At 41.6% G+C, this 25,888-nt stretch overlaps 1 protein-coding gene across 1 annotated transcript in view; it reads left to right on the plus strand.

The window, feature by feature from the left end:
• Window positions 1-25,888, plus strand: part of LOC120941686 (contactin-associated protein-like 4) — a 466,073-nt gene that overhangs the window by 404,176 nt on the left and 36,009 nt on the right. Inside the window, exons 16-17 of the mRNA XM_040355240.1 lie at window positions 2,136-2,306; window positions 3,302-3,520. Coding sequence (XP_040211174.1) covers window positions 2,136-2,306; window positions 3,302-3,520 — 390 coding nt within the window. The remainder of the gene's footprint in view (window positions 1-2,135; window positions 2,307-3,301; window positions 3,521-25,888) is intronic.

The following is a 25,888-nucleotide window of genomic DNA, read 5'->3' on the forward strand; positions in this document are numbered from 1 at the left end:
ACAGCGCCCCGTCCCGACGAGCTCGCACGCAGAAGCAAACACTTACATGAGTAGAGCCCGCATATAAAAAACAGTGTTCAAACCACACAAGTGAGGTATTACCACGATCGTTAGAGCAAGAGCAATAATTCTAGCCCTAGACCTACTCTATAGCTCAAAAAATGCAACCTATAGAATTTTTTAAACGTCGCCTATCGAGATGTTTGAAGGTATAAGTTTGACGCCATGCCACGAGCGGGCCAAATTTATTGCTGTCTTATTTTTTAATTCAAAAAAGTGATTTTTTTCCAAAAAAAGTGCGCTTGTAAGACCGCTGCGCAAATACGATGTGACAAAAAGTATTGCAATGACCGCCATTTTATTCTCTAGGGTGTTGAAAATGGACATTTTTTCGGGAACAGTGATTTTAATAATGCTTAACCTCCCTAGCAGTATGATTATTTCAGATTTTAGGTGCTGAAATCGGTACCATTATTTTGCAAGGAAATTTGGCGTTTTATACTGTAGGCCTGTAATTCTTAGGAATAACTCACTTAAATCTGACCAAACAAGAGTCTAGTAGGCATCCCTGGTATGAAAAAGTTTGAAAAACAAAATTATAAATTATAATATAATAAATAATTATAAATAATTATAACAAATAATAATATAATTATAATAAAAATTATTCAATAATGTAATCAACTCAAAATCACAGAAATTTGCTCAGTTGCAGAATTGTCGCTGTCATTACTTTTATTTTTTTTATGATGAATTTCCCCACAAATCGCTATCGCACAATTCTGCAAGTGATTATAATTTATTATTGCTGTTTTCTAGCTGATCTAAAACCACTTTTGACATAAAGGGACACTTTTTATAGCTATGGACAATCTACAGTTTGCAGGCAGAAAGAACAGTTTTTATTATACAAAAGAACATGTAGGGCACTGGGCAGACCACTAGGGACAAGGGGTGTGTGTATTTTTTACATACAGTACTGTAATCTATAAGATTACAGTATACTGTATGTAAAGTGTTTGTTTACTTTTTTGAATTTGGCGCCGTTCTCCGCCCCGTGCGTCGTAATGTCGCAGGGAACGGAGATCGGCAGCACACGGGGACACTGTGTGAATCGAGTGAGGACCCGCTCGCTCACACAGCGCGGCGGCATCGCTGGATCCAGGGACAAGGTAAGTAACTTTGTCTCTGGCTGCAGCGAGGCGAGCCCGAGTGTGACTCGGGGATACCGCTCTTGGTATAAAAATCTTACCCCGAGCCAGACTCCGGAATACCGACAGGGGGGTTAAAGTGAAGCAATAAAAGTGAAATATTCCTTTAAATTTCGTGCCTGGGGGGTGTCTACAGTATGCCTGTAAAGTGGCACATTTCCCATGTTTAGAACAGCCCCACAGCAAAATGACATTTCTAAAGAAAAAAAAGTCATTTAAAACTACTCATGAATTGTCGGGTCTCAGCAATACAGATAAAACTCATTGAGAAAAAACTGCATTCCCCCCCCCCCCTCCATTGCTAGGCCCTTTTGGGTCTGGTATGAATATTAAGGGGAACCCTGAGCCAAAATGTAAAAAAAAAATTGTGTAATTGTGTGGGGGTCCCCCCAAATTTCATACCAGGCCCTTCAGGTCTGCATCGGTTGTGTTACTGGAAGGAAAAGTTTCCCTGTATCAGTGGTGTCAATAGAAGGAAATGGTGTCCCTGTGTCAGTGGTGTCACAGGAGGGAAAAATGTCCCTGCATCCATGGTCTCACTGGAAAAAAAATGTCCCTACATCTGTGGTATCACTGGAAGGATAAAATGTCCCTGCTTAAGTGGTGTCACTAGAAGGAAGAAATCCCCTCTGTGTCATGGTGTCCCTGCATGGTGATGTCACTGAAAGAAAACACACATATATATATATATATATATATATATATATATATATATATATATATTTAGATTTATATTTTCGATCAATGACTGAGATAAACAACAATGTTGTGTTAGATGCAAAGAAAGCTCCATAAGTGCTATTTAAGCACTTTTCTTTATTGTGCTCAAATGCTGTGCTTGCAATAACTCGAAATCGAATGTATTAGCCACACTATTTTAAAGCTTGAACCTAGTCAGTTATATTTTCCTCTTTTTTTGCCTAGGAAGTTTTTGGAATGCAGCTTCTTTTAATACAGTATCATCCTACCTACATTTCCCTACCTTTGATGGAGAACTTAGTGCAGATGTATCTTTCTTCTTCAAGACTGCATCACCATCTGGACTGTTCTTAGAAAACCTGGGAATCAAAGATTTTATTCGAATTGAATTGGAATGTAAGTCTATTTTTGTAACCCCTATTTAAGAACAAAGTCTATAACAGATTATAACCAGCTAAGTTTGTCTCTTGGGTAATTGACTATGTTAATGAGATGGCATTTCTACATAAAGCTGTATGCATATTGCTAAAACATAAGGAATTTCTCTTGTTGACTAAAGACCCCTGACCCAAAAAGAAAAGTTCTCTGTATTTATAAACAAAATGATCTCATAATATAGCTGCCAGTAAACCTTTAAATGGTTTAAATAGTCCATCTAAAATTCATATTTAGTTATTAAAGAAGCCTGGTAGGTTACCTGAGGTTCTGGCTTATAATATGTCTTGAGTAAATTAACAGTAATGCCTTGTACACGCGATCGGTTCGTCTGATGAAAACGGAACGTTTTCATCGGATGAACCGATCGTGTGTGGGCCCCATCAGTTTTTTTCCCATCGGTGAAATTTTTTTTTAAAAAGTTCTGTATTGGTTAAAAAACCGATAGAAAAAAAGATCATCTGTGGGGAAATTCATCCGTCAAAAATCCATGCATGCTCAGAATCAAGTCGACGCATGCTCGGAAGCATTGAACTTCATTTTTCTCTGCACGTCGTTGTGTTTTACGTCACCGCGTTTGACACGATCGGATTTTTAACCGATGGTGTGTAGGCAAGACTGATGAACCGATCGTGTGTACAGGGCATAAGATCTCTCCAGTATAGTTCCCTTTTCTGTTGCTGTCTACCTGTGAGTTTTTGATGTTCCTGCCCACCTATGCATGTGCCACGAACTAAAAAAGGTATAATGATCAGGTTAAGTAACTCTCCAACATTTGACCTCAATAACCTTTGAAATGTGCAGTTAGCAAAAGACAGGGTCATAGGAAGCATTTGTATCCTTTTAGTCTATGCAAGGGCCTTCATCTTTTCTATTGCTATTATAATTTTCTTGATGAAAATATAATATAATAATAAGTTTGAAATAAGTCTATATATTCTTTTGCTTTTTTCCAGCTCCCACAGATGTGGTTTTTTCATTTGATGTTGGGAATGGGCCCCTAGAGGTTAGAATACACTCGCCAACTCCTCTGAATGACAGCCAGTGGCATTTTGTAAAGGCAGAGAGAAACATTATAGAAGCTTCTCTACAAGTAGACTACTTACCACAAAAAACGTATGCTACTTCTCCTGATGGTCACATACGACTACAACTCTACAGTCAGCTTTTTATAGGTAAGTAGTAAACATTAACAGACACATTTACACAATTAAGATTATAAATCAAAATGTATTTTTTAATATAATTACTTACAACTAAAAAACACGGGGTTATAGCCTTTTACTAAATAAAACGTATGTGGTTGTCTCTTTCTTTATTCTAGAGGTTTCCTATGAATTTTAGTCCTTATAACATCCACCCAATCAGCAAAACAGGAAGTAGGTCTCACCCTTTAGATCATAAGCTACTATAAAAACAATCTTTAAGAGTGGTATATATGCTATGGTTTATCTTTACAGCATTGGGGTTTGTTTGTTTTTTGCCCATATTATATTATTGGCAATAAATGTTTTATGCTTAGAAATTACACTGTATACATACAATTGATATGTAGTATCATATAGATTTAGGTACATAAAATAGCCACATGAGGCTAGGGTGTTACATTACAAATAGTGTAACCTGTTTTGCAATTATATCAGTACAACTCAACCTAAGTGAATCTGCATTAAAAATTTTCTTTTTTGAAAGTTTGTAGATCAAGAGAAATGTATTGGTTAAAAATATAGGATGGTGATTTAACAATATCCTCTACACATTAGTTCTGTAGACATCTACATCTATTTAATAAGTAACTCTGAATTTGAAGTGATTATTAACTTAGAAAGTAATAGAACCAATTTATCATGGACGGTTAACTGACCTTGAATGCCTCCTTTTTTGGATTTTGACTTCCTCTATTTATCAAAAAGGAGAAATTGATTTATTGGAATAATATTCATTATAGGACAAGCATTTCCATGAATTACCTTGAAAATTAATTGTTTCTTGTTAAATGAGGTGTTGCTACTTTTTTGGAATTATACTGCCATATGCAAAGCTAATACCTTTAATTTTGATAGTACATGTGTTTGCCATGTAGGCAATTTACAACTATTCAGATATTTTGAATATATGTAGATGTGTTTCCATGATCCAGTGAACCTGCAATTTCTTTCTAGATGACTATGGGGGTTATGTACAAAAGGCAAATCCACTCGCTGTAAATTTGAGGGGAAGATCTAAAATGAGGGGAAAAATCTAAAATGAGGGGAAGCTCTGCTGATTTTATCATCCAATCATGTGCAAGCTAAAATGCTGTTTTTTATTTTCCTTGCATGTCCCCCTCGGATCTACAGTGACTGCACTTCCAAGTGCACTTTCAGTGCAAGAGCAGTTTGCACTTGTAGCTTGCACGTGTAGTGCAAAGTGGAATTGCTTTTTTGTAAATAACCCCCAATGTCTATTTTTAAATGTTTACCTGAGTATTTCAACAAGTCTTTAATTTAATTTTTTACACTAGTCATCTCTTCGAAATTGTGGAAATCTGGTTTATATACATGTTGACTAGCTTTGGGTTTGTGTCAATGGGCAAATGCGTCTTGTTTTCAGATGAGTTCTGTTTGCATTTGACGTTAGTTTGAGATGCTTCTGAAATCAATTAGAGTTTTACAGGTGCATATGATTTGCATTTTTATTGACTGGTATTGGGAGAGATGCCATTCTGATGCAAACAGATGCTCTTTGATGCAGGTTCTTAGGCTTATATTACACTAGAGATTAGTCCACTGCTGACAACTTTCTCATCTGGCATTCATCCTTCACTGCTTGAGCCATCAAGGGAGTTCCATCCAAGGGCAGATATGCCAGTGTGAAATGGCCATTACAGTGGGTCTACTTTTTAAAAAGGTTCTAGATGCTGATCTAGTGAGGGAAACTTTGGGTTTCAGAGAATGATTTTCATTTTTACCTTTTGTACTTTTGGTGACAGTCTGCTTGTGATTGTAATATGGATGCTGCCTTAAAGTTTATCTGTACAGAAGACTTGTATTTTACTTTTGTTTAGACTGGAGAAATGTTAGAATCCCTATTGAGTTGTATTGCTATCCAGGATTTTATTAGAGAGATTGTCCTCTTTTTCTGTTCTGGGGGCATTCTTTTACTAGAAGAGAAGTGAGAAAAAATCTGCAACTGGGACAGATAAAACAAGGTTCTAGCATTCCCCTACTTAACCACCTCTGCCCTGGAAGGTTTTACCCGCTTTGTGACCATGGCATGTTTTGCTTTTCAGTACTATGCTATTTTAAATGGCAATTGTGCAGTCATTTAAAGCTTTCCTTTTTTGTCAAACAAAAAGGGCTTTCTTTTGGTGGTATTTGACCACCACTGGGTTTTTTTTTTTTTTGCGATATAAGCATAAAATACCAAAAATATTTTCTACTTTCTGTTATAAAACATATCCAATAAAATCAAAAGTATTCATAAATTTAAGCCAACATGTAATAGCATTTACAAACTATGGTATATATTTGAAAATTTATCAATTCTGATGTACTGACAGCTCATTTCTTGAGGCCCTTAAAATTCCAGGAAAGTACAAACACCCCTTTTTGGAAAATAGACAGTCTGAAGCATTTAGTAAGAGGCATTGCAAGTTTTTTGAAGTTGTCGTTTTTGTCACAACTTTTTTGAAAATAAAGAAATGGAATAAAATAGTTTTTTTCACATTTTTTTTTTTACATACTGTCACCAGTGCTCTATAGCATCAGCGGTGATCAGGGACACTGACTGGTTACAGTATGTTAAAAAAACAAAACATTGAAATTTTTTTTTTAACATTTTATATTTGTATTTTAATGTTTTACATACTTTCATCAGAGTACTTCAGTGTCACCATAGTGACACACTTCACCGTTACACACTTTGATTGCTGTTACAATGATGAACATTGTGACAGAAAAGCTTTTATCTGTCATGAATGGATTCATGACAGTTGTGATAACTACTGATCTGTCATTGGCTACAGCTAATCACATGCACTTGGTACAAGGTGCTGTGATTGGCCCAGATACCACAGCATAGGAAACACATCTGTTAATTAATTAATTCATAACAGCATTGATGACATTGTGATCATGTGATTCTGTGGACACAGCAGTTGTGGGAGTGACACGCTGCATACCCCTAGCCCGGGACAGGCTGGATGATGTACATGTACATAGTTATATGGGCACACCCAGGTATTGGGATTCATTTTTAAATGTTTTAAAGTGGATGTAAACCCTCCATATACCCAGTAAAGTGAACAGCCTCAGATGATACACAGGGATGAAACACATATCCCTACATACGTTTTACATGTATATCTGCTGTCTTCAACTTTATATATTGTTTGGAAAGTGCATGTCCTGTTAGAATTTTCTCTTCCTGATTCACCTGTGGGTGTTGATTCTTGCTATACACTGTGAGAAACTGTAAGACAGCTGATTGGAGGAAAGGCACACACCCCCTCCCCACACATGCAGAGCTTGCCTATGAATAGTTCAGGTTTGTGCTAATCTATTTATAGCTCCCTCCCTGACACAAACTTCAGGCTCCCATCTCAGAGAACGTCTCAGAAGTTAGGCTGATAACAGAAGAACTGAGCAGGAGAGAGCTACAGGGCTTAGTGCTTTGAAGAGAGATAAGAAAACACTGAAGATATTTGTGCCCAGCTCAAATTTCATGAATGGGGTTTACATCCACTTTAAACTTGCATGTTGCGCTTTACTTGCTGTCACAATGTTTCACTTTGTTTAAATAAAATATATATTTTTTTCTACTTCTACTTTGTAGCACTGAATATTTTGTGCTCTGTCAAATCCCAGTGTTCTCTTTCTAATGCTTAAAATTCTTCTGAGAGCCCTCCTCTTCCTCTTACAATAGATGAAGGGGAGGAAACAATAAATAATGAATAAATTAGTCATTCATTAGTTCCTATTCCTTTTCACAGTGCACCCATGACAGCAGCACATTCAAGTAATGTTTTTTAACTCTTTCACCCCCCCTCTCCAATACATTGCTTCTCGGTATCCTCTGTATATTACCCCTTCACCCCCCTTATTTATCTTCTCCTCCCTCTGTGTATGACCTGCATGTGTTGTATCTAGTAAAGCATTAACAAGATCCATGGTCCCCTCAATACCAGAATGTTCCTTCATTTTTTTTTATTGTGGCAAAAATGGCAATCTTGGAGTACCTACTTTCCAAACAGGTGGCCATTGCAAGTATGTTGCTTCTGTACTGTACAAAGTATCACAGCACTGGAAACTGAAATATGGCATGTAAATGAGGGAGTATTACAGGCTGGTACTCAAGTGGTTAAATAAAAGTACTTTGGTCTGGGTTGCTGTAAGAGAGACTTCCCAATACTTCTTGTCCTGAGGATAACCTTTTAACCAGACAGGAAGTGAAGGAATCTCTCCAACAAAACCTCCAGGTGCACTAAAGCAGTAGCAAAACCTCTAAACTTATAAAAATGTTGGTTATAGATACAGTTTAATATTTCCTTTTACCCTAGGGGTTATTCTAAATTGTATATTTTAAACTGTGTTGTTGGGATGCCATCACCTACATGCTCATATTCCAGCATTCAAGTAAATTAGCATAATTCAGCTTCTGAAAAACTACTTGACACTGCCACCATCAATAATGTTATTTAGTGGAGGTGCAGCTGTGGTTGATATTTTATCCACTTTTTATAATGCATCTGAAGTCTGTCATCAGATGGTGAAGGCCTTTCAACTTTGTAAACATTTTTGTAAACCATCTCCTGGGAAAGAAACTTTAAAAAAGCAGTAACGAAGTAATGGCATTGACAGAAAGCTGCTGAAACAATAAGGCTCCTTTCACACTAGGAATCCGCCTGCCCCCGCCAGCTCAGCCAGAGATCGGTCTGCAGATCTCTGCTGAGCCGATGGATGACAAGCTTCTCTATGCTCACTGAGCGGGGAGGGGCTTGTCGGGCACTGCTGTCTCCTATGGAGCGATCTAATGAAAACGGATAGCATGTCCGTTTTCATCAGATCTTACCCGATCCGATCCGCCATGGACGGATGGGGACGTATCCCCATATGTCTGTTTTTAGCGGATCGGATTGGGTCGGATGTCAGCAGACATGTCTCCACTGACATCTGATGCTCCATAGAGATGCATGGAGCGGCCGTTCAGGTCCGCCGTCAAAACTGACAGGCGGACCTTAACGGTCCATCCGTGTGAAAGGGATCTAAAACATAAAAAAGTAACATTTTGAAAGTGAAAACAAACAATAAGGGAAATCCAGTAGGAAAATCTATATTTTGGTGAAAGTGACATTATTATAGCTAACTGATAAAGCTCAAAAATATTGTGATAAACCTCAAAATTTAAAGCACTACCATATCTTTTTCAGGAATATATATATATATATATGCATATAAATGTAACTGGCTATACTTTTCAGATTATGCTGTTTTGTGAAGATTAGAAAATAAGTAACCACATAATCTCAATTTAAAAAATTGCATAACTATGGAAAACGTTTGTCAGGTAGAATTACCTTGTTTAGCACTGCCTTCCTTAGGGTGCTATCAAATGGACAAGCAATTCACAAGGTATTAACTTTAATGGGCTGTCATTACTACACTGTGAGCGGAATACATTCACCTGGTGCTCAATACATCTTTTGGTTCAGCTGCTGTGTTTAATGAAAGTTATAAACCCTGTCAAACTGATTGCAAAAGAACAGAGAATAAACGATCTAATAAGATTAAAGGAGAACATATGGACAGAAATGGGAAAGGTGTGATGCAGAACACGCTTTTAAAGAACTTTACTTTAATTTTAGCCACTGTTTTTTGTGTTTGTGACCATTTCCAAGGCTGGGATCTAGAACTAAAACATGTACACTGTAATCTGTGACATTTATTTTAGAAAATAAAAGGTGGGAGAGGATGATGCAGCCAAAAGATAATGGTTCTAAAGTACTATGTTAAAAACTATAAAAATAGCAATTCGGCAAATTATACCACAACAACGTTGAAAATTATATGGTAATATTTTCTTCCAGCCTATGCAGGCTTAGTAATGACACGTTAAAAATACCTAATTTTCTTTTTTTTCTTGAAGGGCTATAAAGTAAATTTAAGATGTCACAAAATAAATTGAGCTATTGAAAAAAATGTAAATGATGTTCCTAGAACAATTCCCAAACAATAGGATGACTCATGCCTTGCAAAAGAAGAAGAGCATCAAATTTTATAAAATGTTGCTTGTATGTGGCATACATTTCAGTTATGCATTGCTCAAGGAAAATATCAAAGGATGTTCATTGTCTCCATCTGTCATTGAGTTTTAGGATAAGTTGTCAGAGCAAATTCAGATATATTAAATCAGTTTGGAGGAGTTGAACTTAACATGCCTGAAATTTTGAAGAATGAAATTAAACTGCTGTGTAAACAATTTAAGATAGACATGACATGACATTAAAGATCTATTAAAACAGTAACTTTGATTAAAGCATATGCAAAAGTTTAAAGCTATCGAAAAGTAACCGAATTTTCAGTAATGTTGAAATAAGTTAGAATGTCAAGAATAAAGACTCAGAAAGTGCAAGTATTATCAATTACTTGATGGCTTTATCTGGTTTTACACTAAAGAAAGATATTAATAACATATATCAGGCGATTATTATTTAATATTATTTAATAGTTATATGTATATATGTAAATATCTAAACAGTATATATAGATTTTTGCAGGTGTAAAAAGGTGCTGCAAATTAAGAATTATTTCAGAAATAGAAGTGTTAATAGTGTAGCGCTATTCTTTTCTCTCTCTCTGTGGCTACTGAGATATGATGGCATCACCTATATAATATATAGGAGCAGAGTCTTCATAATCCGTGTGATCAGGACAGCATCTCTAACAAGCGCAGTGCCTCCACTCAATTGGGGCTTGTGGATAGCAAGTGAAATCCCAAATGAGAAATATATCTCCACATAGACAGTAATCCACACAGCATTGTATTAGAAAGTCCAACATAAGGTATTTTCCAAACAGGAACATTAAATCATTAACAGTCTCTATGTGTGTCTCAGTGAGGTGAAGCTGCATCACTTACACAGTCTGTTCTCTTTGAGCAGGAATTCACTGTTCTCTATCTGCCACATGTCCCTCTCTCCACCCACTGCAACAAAAGATTCACCCTTTGGGGACTTTAAATGAGGTGGACACCATTGGGCCAATAAACGTAGTAGCAGTAAATGCAGTATAAAGTAGATATGTTCATTCAGATAAGAGTAATGCAATGCATGCATGGATATCATCAACAGTGGCCAATTATAAAACGACAAACATATAAATAGGCAATTGGTACATGTACAGTAAAAGACATGTGATACACAGACATCTAATGTACTCGACATGACATGTTTGGCAAGACCCAGCTAGCTCTTCAGGGGTGGATGCATGTACAACTGTACCTAGGATGGAAAGATAAAGGTGGGTATGTGATAAAATGTTGGTGGAATGAGCATAAGGTATAGGGACCTGTGGTATAGGATCCCATACTCACCACTAAATAGGGCCAAAACAGCAGGTGTGTTGTTCCCAGATGCAGCAGTAGGTGTCTCACCCAGGAGCTGAGGAGGCGGAGCCAATCGGGAGCCCAGTAGGGCAAAATAGAGGACAGACATGGTGTGGATGTGAGGAAGTGTTCCCAGAGGTCTCATTATGTCCATATGTGGTAAAAGCTGTAGGCATAAATGGGTTTGTCAGAAAGTATGCAATGGTGAACGAAAGTGGAGTTCCACCCGTTTTTTTCCCTCTAAAAAATCTTAAAATAAATATAAAAAAAAATTGAAAAAAATATGATACTCACCTGAAAGGGCTGTTGCTATGCGGAAGTAGGTCTTCTGCCTCTTCTTCCACTGCGGTGGATCTTATGGCTCGTCCTCCGTCACGGTGTCTTTTGTGAATGAGCCGCACTGCCTTCTGGGAACTGTGTCTATCCCAGGAGGCAGCTGCCCATTCACAAAGTGTCGCGCAAGTCGTGCATGTGCAGTAGAAAACGGGCAGTGAAGCCATAAGGCTTCACTGCCTGTTTCCCTTAGTAAGAATGGAGGTGCCAGGATGGAGCGATCGCCGCCGGGGGACCGACATTGCGGGCGACTAGGACAGGTAAGTGTCCTTATTAAAAGTCAGCAGCTACAGTGTTAGTAGCTGCTGACTATATAAAAAAAAATTGCGGGTGGAATCCCGCTTTAAGTAATATTGTATGTATCTCTGTATAAGAAAAACAGCCTAAGCCAAGAATGGTAAGGACGTGGAGACTAAAGGAGGAATATAAAAGGCAGAGAGATGAGAGTGAGTGATAGGGGTCAAGAAAATAGGTAAAAGGAAAAAAGAGAAAGAGCGAAAAGAAAATGAAATGTTTAGGTCTGTGAAAATGAAAAGGCAAAGAAATGCAAGAAAATCAAACACAGGTGAATACTAGGAATGAGCCAAGTGCAGATGGTGAGGTGTACCTGGAGTTGATGAGAGTATACAACTATGCTGAGTCTGAGCAGGTGAATCCCACAGGTGTGTGTGCTCTGAGATGCAAACAATAAATTCCACACCATGTCATGATTGGATGATTGGCGTCTGAGCGCAAAAGGTGCCCAGCGTCATAGGGAGGCGTGCACCACAAGTGCCTTCCTAACGCAACCAGATGACATAATGCATCCAGCCAAAATGGCATCTAATAGTCACAGATGCCACAGACAGTGGCGGAACTACCGCCATAGCAACCCACGCGGGCGCTATGGGGCCCGCAGCCGAGTGGGGCCCGGTGAGCAGGGCAAGGCAATGAGGTTTTTTTTTTTTTTTTCACCGCCGCCGCCGAGTGTCTAGTGCGGCTCTTTTGTACGGCTTTGCTGCTGAGTGCGGCAGCGGAGGAAAAGAGCGTGCTGCGCTGTGATAAATGTCCCGCCCTCCTCCTAGAGAAGACTAGCTCGTGTGATAGAGCCAGTGTGCTGTCTGTCACACAAGCTGGTCTAGAGGAGGAGGGCGGGACATGTATCAGCGCGCCAGAACCCAGTGGGGGAACATCGTGAGAGACAGATGACCGCCGTGAGACGTGAGTCACAGCACAGGCTGAGTGAGGGGGACCTGATGGTTTTTTTGATGATAATGGTGGGGGGGGGGGGGCTGGCTTGGCTTGCAATTTTTTTTTAATGATGATGGGGAGGGTGGGGGGGGGGGTGGGGTGGGGGGGGGGGGCTGGCTTGGCTTGCAATTTTTTTTTAATGATGATGGGGATGGGGGGGGGGTCTGGCTTGCAAGCATACGATTTCACTCCCTGAACAAGGGCGCCCGAACATACCTGCTACCAGCTGCTTGTGATGACCTTACACACAGCCCTAATGCTGTGATGCCACCTACTGTCTGCTGTCATCATCATGCTTCTCGTCATCCCCCTGTTCCTGGCATCCCAGTGGATGATGAGGGGGATGACGAGGAGCACGATGATCCCACCATCCTACTTCTGAGGCTGTCATACATTTTATCACCCCTGTCATCTCCATCCTCCCCGTCACCTCCCTACCACCCACCCCTGTCATCTCCATCCTCCCCGTCACCTCCCTGTCATCTCCATCCTCCCCGTCACCTCCCTACCACCCACCCCTGTCATCTCCATCCTCCCCGTCGCCTCCCTACCACCCACCCCTGTCATCTCCATCCTCCCCGTCACCTCCCTGTCATCTCCATCCTCCCCGTCACCTCCCTACCACCCACCCCTGTCATCTCCATCCTCCCCGTCGCCTCCCTACCACCCACCCCTGTCATCTCCATCCTCCCTGTCACCTCCCTACCACCCACCCCTGTCATCTCCATCCTCCCCGTCACCTCCCTGTCATCTCCATCCTCCCCGTCACCTCCCTACCACCCACCCCTGTCATCTCCATCCTCCCCGTCGCCTCCCTACCACCCACCCCTGTCATCTCCATCCTCCCCGTCACCTCCCTGTCATCTCCATCCTCCCCGTCACCTCCCTACCACCCACCCCTGTCATCTCCATCCTCCCCGTCGCCTCCCTACCACCCACCCCTGTCATCTCCATCCTCCCCGTCACCTCCCTGTCATCTCCATCCTCCCCGTCACCTCCCTACCACCCACCCCTGTCATCTCCATCCTCCCCGTCGCCTCCCTACCACCCACCCCTGTCATCTCCATCCTCCCTGTCACCTCCCTACCACCCACCCCTGTCATCTCCATCCTCCCCGTCACCTCCCTGTCATCTCCATCCTCCCCGTCACCTCCCTACCACCCACCCCTGTCATCTCCATCCTCCCCGTCACCTCCCTACCACCCACCCCTGTCATCTCCATCCTCCCTGTCACCTCCCTACCACCCACCCCTGTCATCTCCATCCTCCCCGTCACCTCCCTGTCATCTCCATCCTCCCCGTCACCTCCCTACCACCCACCCCTGTCATCTCCATCCTCCCTGTCACCTCCCTACCACCCACCCCTGTCATCTCCATCCTCCCTGTCACCTCCCTACCACCCACCCCTGTCATCTCCATCCTCCCCGTCACCTCCCTGTCATCTCCATCCTCCCCGTCACCTCCCTACCACCCACCCCTGTCATCTCCATCCTCCCCGTCGCCTCCCTACCACCCACCCCTGTCATCTCCATCCTCCCTGTCACCTCCCTACCACCCGCCCCTGTCATCTCCATCCTCCCCGTCGCCTCCCTACCACCCACCCCTGTCATCTCAATCCTCCCTGTCACCTCCCTACCACCCAACCCTGTCATCTCCATCCTCCCTGTCAGCTTCCTACCACCCACCCTTGTCATCTCCATCCTCCCCCCCGTCTTCTTCCTGCCACCCACCCTTGTCAGCTTCCTACCACCCACACTTGTCAGCTCCCTACCAAATTGCCTAGCACCGGCCCTGCCTGCACTGAGGGGCAAATTTCCACCAGCCCGCTCCACTGTATGACAAATTGTTGCCAGCCCGTTCTGCCCGCTCCGCGCTCCACTGTGAGGCAAATTGACGCCCACCTGCCAGCCAGCCCGCTCCACCTGTTCTGCCAGCACGCTCCATTCACCTGGGCGTTGCGGGCAGAACAGGAGAACAGTCAGCGGGTGAGCGGGCTTGCTTGCCAATCAGCGGGCGGGGGAGCAGAGAGATGACATCATCTGCATCATTGCAGATCTGTCCCCACTGTGTGGGCAGCAGAGAGATTACATTATCTCTCTGCTGCCTGCCTTTACTCTGGGACACAGCAAGTGGCAATCCGCAATGTGTGGCAGGTGATGTGGCAAGTGACAATCTGCTACGTGTGGCAGGTGACGTTGTGGCAAGTGACAATGTGTGACAGGTGGCGTCGTGGCAAGTGACAATCCTCAATGTGTGACATCGTGGCAAGTAACAATCTGCAATGTGTGGCAGGTGACAACCCGCATCTGGTGACGCGGCAAGTGACAATCCGCATCTGAAGGCAGGTGACGTTGGCAAGTGACACGCTCGGGGCTCTTACTGATTCTGCAATATGGTGAGTTGAACTATTTTATATAACAATGTAATAATAGAAATTATGCACTTCAAGCATTTTTATTATTATTATTTTTTACTAGTAATGGCAGTGATCTGTTTTTTTTTTTTGTGAGACTGCGACATTGCGGTGGACAGGTCAGAAACTTTTGACACATTTTTGGGACCATTCACATTTATACAGCGATCTGTGCTATTAAAATGCACTGATTAATGTGTAAATGTCACTGTCAGGGAAGGGATTAAATGTGTTCCCTGGGAGGTGTTTCTAACTGGGGGGGTGGGACTGACTGGAGGAGGAGAGAGATCTCTGTTCCTAATCACTAGGATAGAGCCATGACAGGTCCTCTTTTTACTCCTACATACATGTATAGAGCCATGACAGGTCCTCATTATACTTCTATATACACATATAATGCCATGACAGGTCCTCTTTATACTCCTATACATGTACAGTATAGAGCCATGACAGGTCCTCTTTAGTTATAATGATATCAAATAAAGGATGTGGGGCATTTTGGTGGGCGTGATTTTTTTTCTGGGGGGGGGGCCCATACAACATTTTGCTATGGGGCCCTTTGATTTCTAGTTACGCCCCTGGCCACAGACCTCTGACATCTCCCCTTTGAGACAGGGAAAGGGACTAGGGACACAGAGGGGGACAGCAGCAGAGCAGCAGAACGGAGGGGGACTGGAGGAGGATACGGGGACAGTCAGTGGCGTTCGTGTATGGGAGAGTTACAAGCACCGATCACCGCTTATTTCACTTGTGGTGGGAGAGTGCTTGTAACTCCCCCACCACACTGATCACCCTGACTGCCCAGGTATCAGGTGAAGCATCGGAGCATTTGCCTGAGTACAAGTACTCGGGGAAGTGCTCGGTATCGGTACCGATACTAGTATCGATACCGATGCTAGTATCGGTATCGGGACAACCCTAGTATCAACCTACATATGACATCAATTATCATTAGCACCTGATCAGTATAATTGGTTAATCATATACCTGACTCCAATCCTCCAAAAAATCCCTGACTTTGTGCAAGTGTACATAATGTGTAAGTGTAAGAATGGTAGCTGGTATGAAGCCAAAGGGCAGTCACATGAAATATTGTTTTGATTTAGATTTCTATTCTTTTCACTCACCTTACATTTTGTAAATTGATAACAATAAACAATTTAAATATTTTTGAAGGCATTATCACTTTACAAATTGTTTACACCTGCCTAAAACTTTTGCATAGTACTATATATATATATACTCTATATTATAAATATCCAACAGACTAGTAGTGAACACTACACTAGCTTTAAACAGGTAGATACTGTATAATAAAATGACACTGACATTTGGGTGAGATGCAGCCCTCTATGGAAACTCCTCTGAACAAAATGATACCCAAAACCAACATATAAAACCTAAGTGCAAAGTGCAAACCATTACATATATGGATAAGTGTCTAATCCCAACAGGGGCTCTATATAAATTATTTAACCAAGCCCTGCTATAGCTGGTGTAGTGTACAGCACCACAACAATTGTCCCCAAACCCAGAGCCATATTCAGCACGTCTGTATGACAGGGGGGATAAACAATACCTATGACAGGTAGGATGTGCTGACACAGAGAATGCCATTGTATAGATATGCTGATTTTCTTTACCAACAAAAAAAAAGGAACGGAAACCCTCTATCTGTGCAAACTAGGGTTGTCCCGATACCACTTTTTTAAGACCGAGTACAAGTACCGATACTTTTTTTCAAGTACTCGCCGATACCGAATACCGATACTTTTTTTTAATCTCATGTGACAGCGGCACATGTGTCAGTATGTTTTTTTTTTATCTTTAACAATTTGTTTTTAATTTTTTTAAATTTTATTTTATTTATAATGCTTTCTTTTTTTTAAGGGGGGGGGGGGGGGTGGACCGTGTCAGTGTGTTTTTTCTTGATTTTTTCTATTTTCTACAATCATTTTTTTTTATTCTTTTGTTTTTTTATTCTTTATTTATTTTTCGGGCCTGTTGGGGGGGCTTTGTTGAGATATTAGGGGTCTTAACAGACCTCTGACACCTTTCTTTTGAGACAGGGAAAGGGACTAGGGACACATGTTCCCCTGTCCCTTTCTCGGCAGCATCAGCTGCGCTGAAAATGAATGGAGTGAAGACAGTGTCTTCTCTTCATTCATAAACTGAAACATTTGTAAACACAGGTTACAATGTTTCAGTTATGTAAATGGACAGAGTCAGTGATCACTGACTCTGCCCATTCGGAGCAGTAAGGAGCCGGATTTACCGGCTCCTACCCCACTCTCCATCCTGACATTTCCAGGGGGTGGAGGAGGAGCACCGAAGGGGAGAGAAACACGGCAGCATACACAGGATACATATGACGGCATACATGGGATACACACAGCGGCATACACGGGATATACACGGCGGCATACACGGGATACACGGCGGCTTTCAGCTGCTTTAAAATCAGTGCTTGTAACTTCCCCACGCACTGATCACCGCCGACAGTACAAGTATCGGGTGAAGCATCAGTAGCTTTTGCCCGAGTACAAGTACTCAGGCAAATGCTTGGTATCGGTCCCGATACCGATACTAGTATCGGTATCGGGACAACCCTAGTGCAAACTGTAAATAAGTATATGAGTACAGAAAAATAGTACTATCACACCATAAACCCAACAAGTGTGTGGATTAGTAGAAAATTAATAAGATAAAAAATCATCAGTGCAGCCTCAGAGGTGCCTAGCAGTGCCCATCAGTGCAGCCCTAACAGTACCCATCAGTGCAGCCTTATCAGTGCCCATCAGTGAAGAAGAAACATTTTTATAACAGAAACTAAGAAAACATTTTGTTTGTTAAGCAAAAAAAATCCCAGTGGTGAATAAATACCACCAAAAAAAGCTTGATTTGTCTCAAAAAATGATAAAAATATAGGATGGGTACAGTGTTGCATGACCACATAATTGTCATTCAAAGTGCAACTGCACTGAAAGCTGAAAATTGGCCTGGGCAGGAAGGGGGAAAAGGTTCCTGATATTGAAGTGGTTAACCGCTTAACGACCACCGCATGTACATATACGTCGGCAAAATGGCACGGGCAGGCAGAACGCTGCCTTTCCGCGGGTTGGGGGTCCGATCGGGACCCCCCGGTACACGGTCGCTAAGCCTCAGGGAGCAATCCGGGACGAGGGCGCAGCTATTCATTTCTAGCCGCCCCCTCGCGATCGCTCCCCGGAGCTGAAGAACGCGAAGAGCCGTATGTAAACACGGCTTCCCCGTGCTTCACTGTGGCGGCTGCATCGATCGTGTCATCCCTTTTATAGGGAGACACGATCGATGATGTCAGACCTACAGCCACACCCCCCTACAGTTGTAAACACACACTAGGTGAAGCATAACTCCTTCAGTGCCCCCTGTGGTTAACTCCCAAACTGCAACTGTCATTTTCACAATAAACAATGTAATTTAAATGCATTTTTTGCTGTGAAAATGACAATGGTCCCAAAAATGTGTCAAAATTGTCCGAAGTGTCCGTCATAATGTCGCAGTCACGAAAAAAATCGCTGATCGCCGCCATTAGTAGTAAAAAAAAAAAAAAAAAAAATGCAATAAAACTATCCCCTATTTTGTAAACGCTATAAATTTTGCGCAAACCAACCGATGAACGCTTATTGCGATTTTTGTTAACAAAAATAGGTAGAGGAATACGTATCGGCCTAAACTGAGGGAAAAAAATTGTATATATGTTTTTGGGGGATATTTATTATAGCAAAAAGTAAAAAATATTTAATTTTTTTCAAAATTGTCGCTCTATTTTTGTTTATAGCGCAAAAAACAAAAACCACAGACGTGATCAAATACCACCAAAAGAAAGCTCTATTTGTGGGAAAAAAAGGACGTCAATTTTGTTTGGGAGCTACGTCGCATGACCGCGCAATTGTCTGTTAAATCGATGCAGTGCCGAATCGCAAAACCTGGCCTGGGCATTTAGCTGCCTAAAGGTCCGGGGCTTAAGTGGTTAAATCATCAGTCGTCATTTAGTCACCATTTAGGTAATACACTATTCTAAATAGATTACTGATTGAACATACCCTTACTTGACATGAAATAGATGTAAGTATGTAGTTAAGTAGAGGAAAATAAAATTAATTGTCTTTCTTTCAAATTAAATCAGTTTGTTAGGAGCTGAGTGCTAGTCTTAAACTGGAAACCCTCAAGAAGCCAGATCAAATAATTTGCGCTTTATGACTATCAAATCTGTGACATTTAATTAACGATAAAGAATGGCACACAATTGGAATGCTATTTTCAACAGCCACTTCTAGTTGTACTTATATTAAAGCAGCACTTTACCCATAACAACTTGATAAAAAATAATGTTTTTTTTTAGCAAGGAACATACACTGCTCAAAAAAAAATTTAAGGAACACTTTGAAAATATATCAGATCTCAACGGGCAAAAATCTCATGCTGGATATCTATACCCATAACAACTTGATAAAAAATAATGTTTTTTTTTTTTTAGCAAGGAACATACACTGCTCAAAAAAAAATTAAAGGAACACTTTGAAAAGATATCAGATCTCAACGGGCAAAAATCTCATGCTGGATATCTATACTGATGTGGACTGGGTAATGTGTTAGGAATGAAAAGATGGCACATCATTTGATGGAAATGAAAATTACCCACCTACAGAGGGCTTAATTCAAAGACACCCCGAAACAGTGAAAAAATTATACAGTATGGCCCCCAAGTGCTTGTATGCATGCCTGATAACATCAGGGCATGCTCCTAATGAGACGACGGATGGTGTCCTGGGGTATTTCCTCCCAGATCTGGACCAGAGCATCACTGAGTTGCTGAACAGACTGGGGTGCAACCTGGCGGCACCAGATGGACCGAAACATAATGTCCCAGAGGTGTTTTTTTGGATTTAGGTCAGGTGAGCATGGGGGCCATTCAATGGTATCAATTTCTTCATCCTCCAGGAACTGGCTGCATGTTCTCGTCACATGAGGTCGGGCATTGTCGTGCACCAGGAGGGACCCAGGATCCACTGCACCAGCGTAGGGTCTGACAATGGGTCCATGGATTTCATCCCAATACCTAATGGCAGTCAAGGTGCCATTGTATAGCCTGTAGAGATCTGTGCATCCCTCCATGGATATGCCTCCCCAGACCATCACTGACCCACCACCAAAGCGATCTTGCTGAACGATGTTACAGGCAGCATAAAGTTCTCCGCGGCTTCTCGAGACCCTTTTACGTCTGTCACATATGCTCAGGGTGAACCTGCTCTCATCTGTGAAATGCATGGGGCACCAGTGGCGGACCTGACAATTCTGGTGTTCAATGGAAAGTGCCAATTGAGCTCCACAGTGTCTGGCAGTGAGCACAGAGCACACTAGAGGACGTTGGGCCCTCAGGCCACCCCCATGAAGTCTGTTTCTGATTGTTTGGTCAGAGACATTCACACCAGTGGCCTGCTGGAGGTCATTTTGTAGGGCTCTGGCAGTGCTCATCCTGGTCCTCCTTGCACAAAGGAGCAGATACCAGTCCTGCTGATGGGTTAATGACCTTATACAGCTCTGTCCAGCTCTCCTAGAGTAACTGCCTGTCTCCTGGAATATTCTCCATGCTCTTGAGACTGTGCTGGGAGACACGGCAAACCTTCTGGCAATGACATGTATTGATGTGCTATTTTGGAGGAGTTGGACTGCCTGTGCAACTTTAATAGGGTCCAAGTATCGCCTTGTGCTACCAGTAGTGACACTGACCCTAGCCAAATGCAAAACTAGTGAAAAACAGTCAGAAAAGATGAGTAGGGAAAAAAATGTCAGACAGGTTGTCTCATTGTTGCCTATCTAGTGCACCTGTTGTTAATTTCAATTAACTGCAAAGCAGCTGAAACTGATTAACAACCTCCTCTGTATACACCCCTCCCCCTCTGCTACTTAACTGACCAGATCAATATCCCAGGAGTTCTGATTCAAAAGTGTTCCTTAAATTTTTTTGAGCAGTGTACATTTCACATGAATAATTATGCTACCAAAATGAGCCATAGCAGAAGTCTATGGCTCAGTGCAAGTAACCCACAGGCGCACTGCGGTGCACTTGTGGATCAGTTTGAAAGCAGCCTGGTAATCACTGTAGAAGAGATATGCCCATATATACACTGTGATTTTAGAATATAAATTGACCTTTAATAATAATCTTCTATTCAGGAATTTCTCTTGCTACAGGTATTGCAGGCTGTTGCTGTCCCAGGCGAAGTGCAATTGGTATCACTCCACCTGTGGCAAGAGCCGACACTATACAGAAATCATAGGCTAATGCGGCTCTGCTCCCTCCACAGCCATTCTTCCTCTAGTGCCGGCTCCATTCAGAGCACTGATGCTCTAGGATGGCAGGTTGGGAGCCCCATGACCTGGGCTTGCCAACCCATCATCCCAGAGCAGGAGGTCATGTGCCACATTAGGGCATCATGTGGCCTGTGGGCCATTGGTTGGGCACCCCTGCACTAGGAGATAAATACTGTAATCATTAAAAAATTTCATTCGGGTACAGTGTTGCATTCAAAATGTGACAGTACTAAAAACTTAAAAGTGGCTTGGGCAGGAAGGGGCTGACAGAGTCCGATATTGAGGTGGTTATTTTTTTTGCTATTTTTTCCCCATAAAAGTGGACTTACCCTTTAACCACTTAAGCCCCGGACCAATACGCTGTCTAAAGACCAAAGGTGTTTTTACAATTTGGCAATGCGCTGCTTTAACTGGTAATTGCGCGGTCATGCAATGTTGTACCGAAACAAAACTTGCGTCCTTTTCTTCCCACAAATAGAGCTTTATTTTGATGGTATTTGATCGCCTCTGCGATTTTTATTTTTTGCGATATAAACGCAAAAAGACCGTAAATTTTGAAAAAAAATGATTTTTCTTATAACAAAAAGTAAAAAAAATCGAATAAACTAAATTTTAGTCAAACATTTAGGCCAAAATGTATTCAGCCACATGTCTTTAGTAAAAAAAATCGCAATAAGCGTATATTTATTGGTTTTCGCAAAAGTTATAGCGTCTACAAACTAGGGTACATTTTCTGGAATTTACACAGCTTTTATTTTATGACTGCCTATCTCATTTCTTGAGGTGCTAAAATGGCAGGGCAGTACAAACCCCCCCCAAATGACCCCATTTTGGAAAGTAGACACCCCAAGGAAACTGCTGAGAGGCATGTTGAGTCCATTGAATATTTAATTTTTTTGTCCCAAGTGATTGAATAATGACGAAAAAAAAAAAAAAAAAAATGTTTACAAAAAGTTGTCACTAAATGATATATTTCTCACACATGCCATGGTTATATGTGGAATTGCACCCCAAAATACATTCTGCTGCTTCTCCTGAGTACGGGGATACCACATGTGTGGGACTTTTTGGGAGCCTAGCCGCATACGGGGCCCCAAAACCCAAGCACCGCCTTCAGCATTTCTAAGGGCACAAATTTTTGATTTCACTCCTCACTACCTATCAAGGTTTCGAAGGCCATAAAATGCCAAAATAGCAAAAAAAACAAACAAATTACCCCATTTTGGAAAGTAGACACCCTAAGCTATTTGCTGAGAGGCATGTCGAGTCCATGGAATATTTTATATTTTGACACAAGTTGCGGGAATATGACAAACTGATTTTTTTTTGCACAAAGTTGTCACTAAATGATATATTGCCCACACATGCCATAGTTATATGTGGAATTGCACCCCAAAATACATTCTGCTGCTTCTCCCGAGTACGGGGATACCACATATGTGGGACTTTTTGTGAGCCTAGCCGCATACGGGGCCCCGAAAACAAAGCACCGCCTTCAAGATTTCTAAGGGCATACATTTTTGATTTCACTCCTCACTACCTATCACTACCTATCACAGTTTTGAAGGCCATAAAATGCCAAGATGTCACACAACCCCCCCAAATGACCCCATTTTGGAAAGAAGACACCCCAAGCTATTTGCTGAGAGGCATGTTGAGTCCATGGAATATTTAATTTTATGGCCCAAGTGATTGAATAATGACCAAAAAAAAAAAAAAAAAATTTTTACAAAACGTTGTCACTAAATGATATATTTCTCACATATGCCATGGGCATATGTGGAATTGCACCCCAAAATACATTCTGCTGCTTCTCCTGAGTACGGGGATACCACATGTGTGGGACTTTTTGGGAGCCTAGCCGCGTACGGGACCCCGAAAACCAATCACCGCCTTCAGGATTTCTAAGGGCATAAATTTTTGATTTCACTCCTCACTACCTATCACAGTTTCGAAGGCAATAAAATGCCAAAACAGCACAAAACCCCCCCAAATGACCCCATTTTGGAAAGTAGACACCCCAAGCTATTTGCTGAGAGGCATGTTGAGTCCATGGAATATTTAATTTTTTTGCCCCAAGTCACTGAATAATGACAAAAAAAAAAAAAATACAAAACGTTGTCACTAAATGATATATTTCTCACACATGCCACGGTTATATGTGGAATTGCACCCCAAAATACATTCTGCTGCTTCTCCTGAGTACGGGGATACCACATGTGTGGGACTTTTTGGGAGCCTAGCCGCGTACGGGACCCCGAAAACCAATCACCGCCTTCAGGATTTCTAAGGGCATAAATTTTTGATTTCACTCCTCACTACCTATCACAGTTTCGAAGGCAATAAAATGCCAAAACAGCACAAAACCCCCCCAAATGACCCCATTTTGGAAAGTAGACACCCCAAGCTATTTGCTGAGAGGCATGTTGAGTCCATGGAATATTTAATTTTTTTGCCCCAAGTCACTGAATAATGACCAAAAAAAAAAAAAATACAAAACGTTGTCACTAAATGATATATTTCTCACACATGCCACGGTTATATGTGGAATTGCACCCCAAAATACATTCTGCTGCTTCTCCTGAGTACGGGGATACCACATGTGTGGGACTTTTTGGGAGCCTAGCCGCGTACGGGGCCCCGAAAACCAAGCACTGCCTTCAAGATTTGTGTGAGTGAAATCAAAAATTTATGTCCTTAGAAATCTTGAAGGCGGTGCTTGGTTTTCGGGGTCTCATACGCGGCTAGGCTCCCAAAAAGTCCCACACATGTGGTATCCCCGTACTCAGGAGAAGTAGCAGAATGTATTTTGGGGTGCAATTCCACATATAACCATGGCATGTGTGAGAAATATATCATTTAGTGACAATGTTTTGTACATTTTTTTATTTTAATTTTTTTTGGTCATGATTCAATCACTTGGGGCAAAAAAATTAAATATTCCATGGACTCAACATGCCTCTCAGCAGTTTCCTTGGGGTGTCTTCTTTCCAAAATGGGGTCATTTGGTTTTTTTTTGTGCTATTTTGGCATTTTATGGCCTTCGAAACTGTGATAGGTAGTGAGGAGTGAAATCAAAAATTTACACCCTTAGAAAGCCTGAAGGCGGTGATTGGTTTTTGGGGTCCCGTACGCGGCTAGGCTCCCAAAAAGTCTCACACATGTGGTATCCCCGTACTCAGGAGAAGCAGCAGAATGCATTTTGGGGTGTAATTCCACATATGCCCATGGCATGTTTGAGCAATATATCATTTAGTGACAACTTTGCGCAAAAAAAAAAATATATATATATATATTTATATTTCCCGCAACTTGGGTCAAAATCTAAAATATTCCATGGACTTAAGATGCCTCTCAGCAAATAGCTTGGGGTGTCTACTTTCCAAAATGGGGTCATTTGGGGGGGTTTTCAATTGTCCTGGCATTTTATGCACAACAATTAGAAGCTTATGTCACACATCACCCACTCTTCTAACCACTTGAAGAAAAAGCCCTTTCTGACACTGTTTGTTTACATAAAAACATATTATTTTTTTGCAAGAAAGTAAAGTTGAACCCCCAAACATTATATATTTTTTTAAAGCAAAGGCCCTACAGATTAAAATGGTGGGTGTTGCAAAAAAAATTTCCACACAGTATTTGCGCAGCGTTTTTTCAAACGCATTTTTTGGGGAAAAAATACACTTTTTTTTATTTTAAAGCACTAAAACACACTATATTGCCCAAATTATTGATGAAATAAAAATTATGATCTTAGGCCGAGTACATGGATACCAAACACGACATACTTTAAAATTGCGCACAAACGCGCAGTGGCGACAAACTACATACATTTTTAAAAGCCTTTAAAAGCCTTTACAGGTTACCACATTAGATTTACAGAGTAGGTCTACTGCTAAAATGACTGCCCTCGATCTGCCCTTCGCGGTGATACCTCACATGCATGGTGCAATTGCTGTTTACATATGACTCCAGACCGACGCTTGCGTTCGTCTTTGCGCAAGAGCAGGGGGGGACAGGGATGCTTTTTTTTATTTTTTTATTTTTTTATATATTTATTTCGCTTTTTTTATTTTATTTGTTAACTGTTCCTTCCATTTATTTATTTTTTTACCATTTTTATTGTTATCTCAGGGAATGTAAATATCCCTTATGATAGCAATAGTTAGTGACAGGTACTCTTTTTTTTTTTTAAATGGGGTCTATTAGACCCTAGATCTTTCCTCTGCCCTCAAAGCATCTGACCACACCAAGATCGGTGTGATAAAATGCTTTCCCATATTCTCAATGGCGCCGTTTATATCTGGGGGGGGGGACATTCCCTCCCACTGAATGTAAAAGCAGTCTAGAGGCTAATTAGCCGCTAGGACTGCTTTTACATGAAAGCCGACCGCTGGCTGAAAAGAATGATACCAAGATGATGCCTAAACCCGCAGGCATCATTCTGGTATAACCATTCAAAGTCCTGCAACATACCAGTACGTTGATGGTTCTTGTTGGACATGTATTGTAATCTTTTTTTTTTTTCATGCAGTCTGTTGGCTGAACAAAAAAAAGATTGATCGGTGGGTATGCCCACCATTAGAATACCTCCCTTCATCCACCCACTTCTAATGATGGGCATACA

The sequence above is a fragment of the Rana temporaria genome, chromosome 1 (genome assembly GCF_905171775.1).
Source record: "Rana temporaria chromosome 1, aRanTem1.1, whole genome shotgun sequence".
Taxonomy (NCBI): domain Eukaryota; kingdom Metazoa; phylum Chordata; class Amphibia; order Anura; family Ranidae; genus Rana; species Rana temporaria.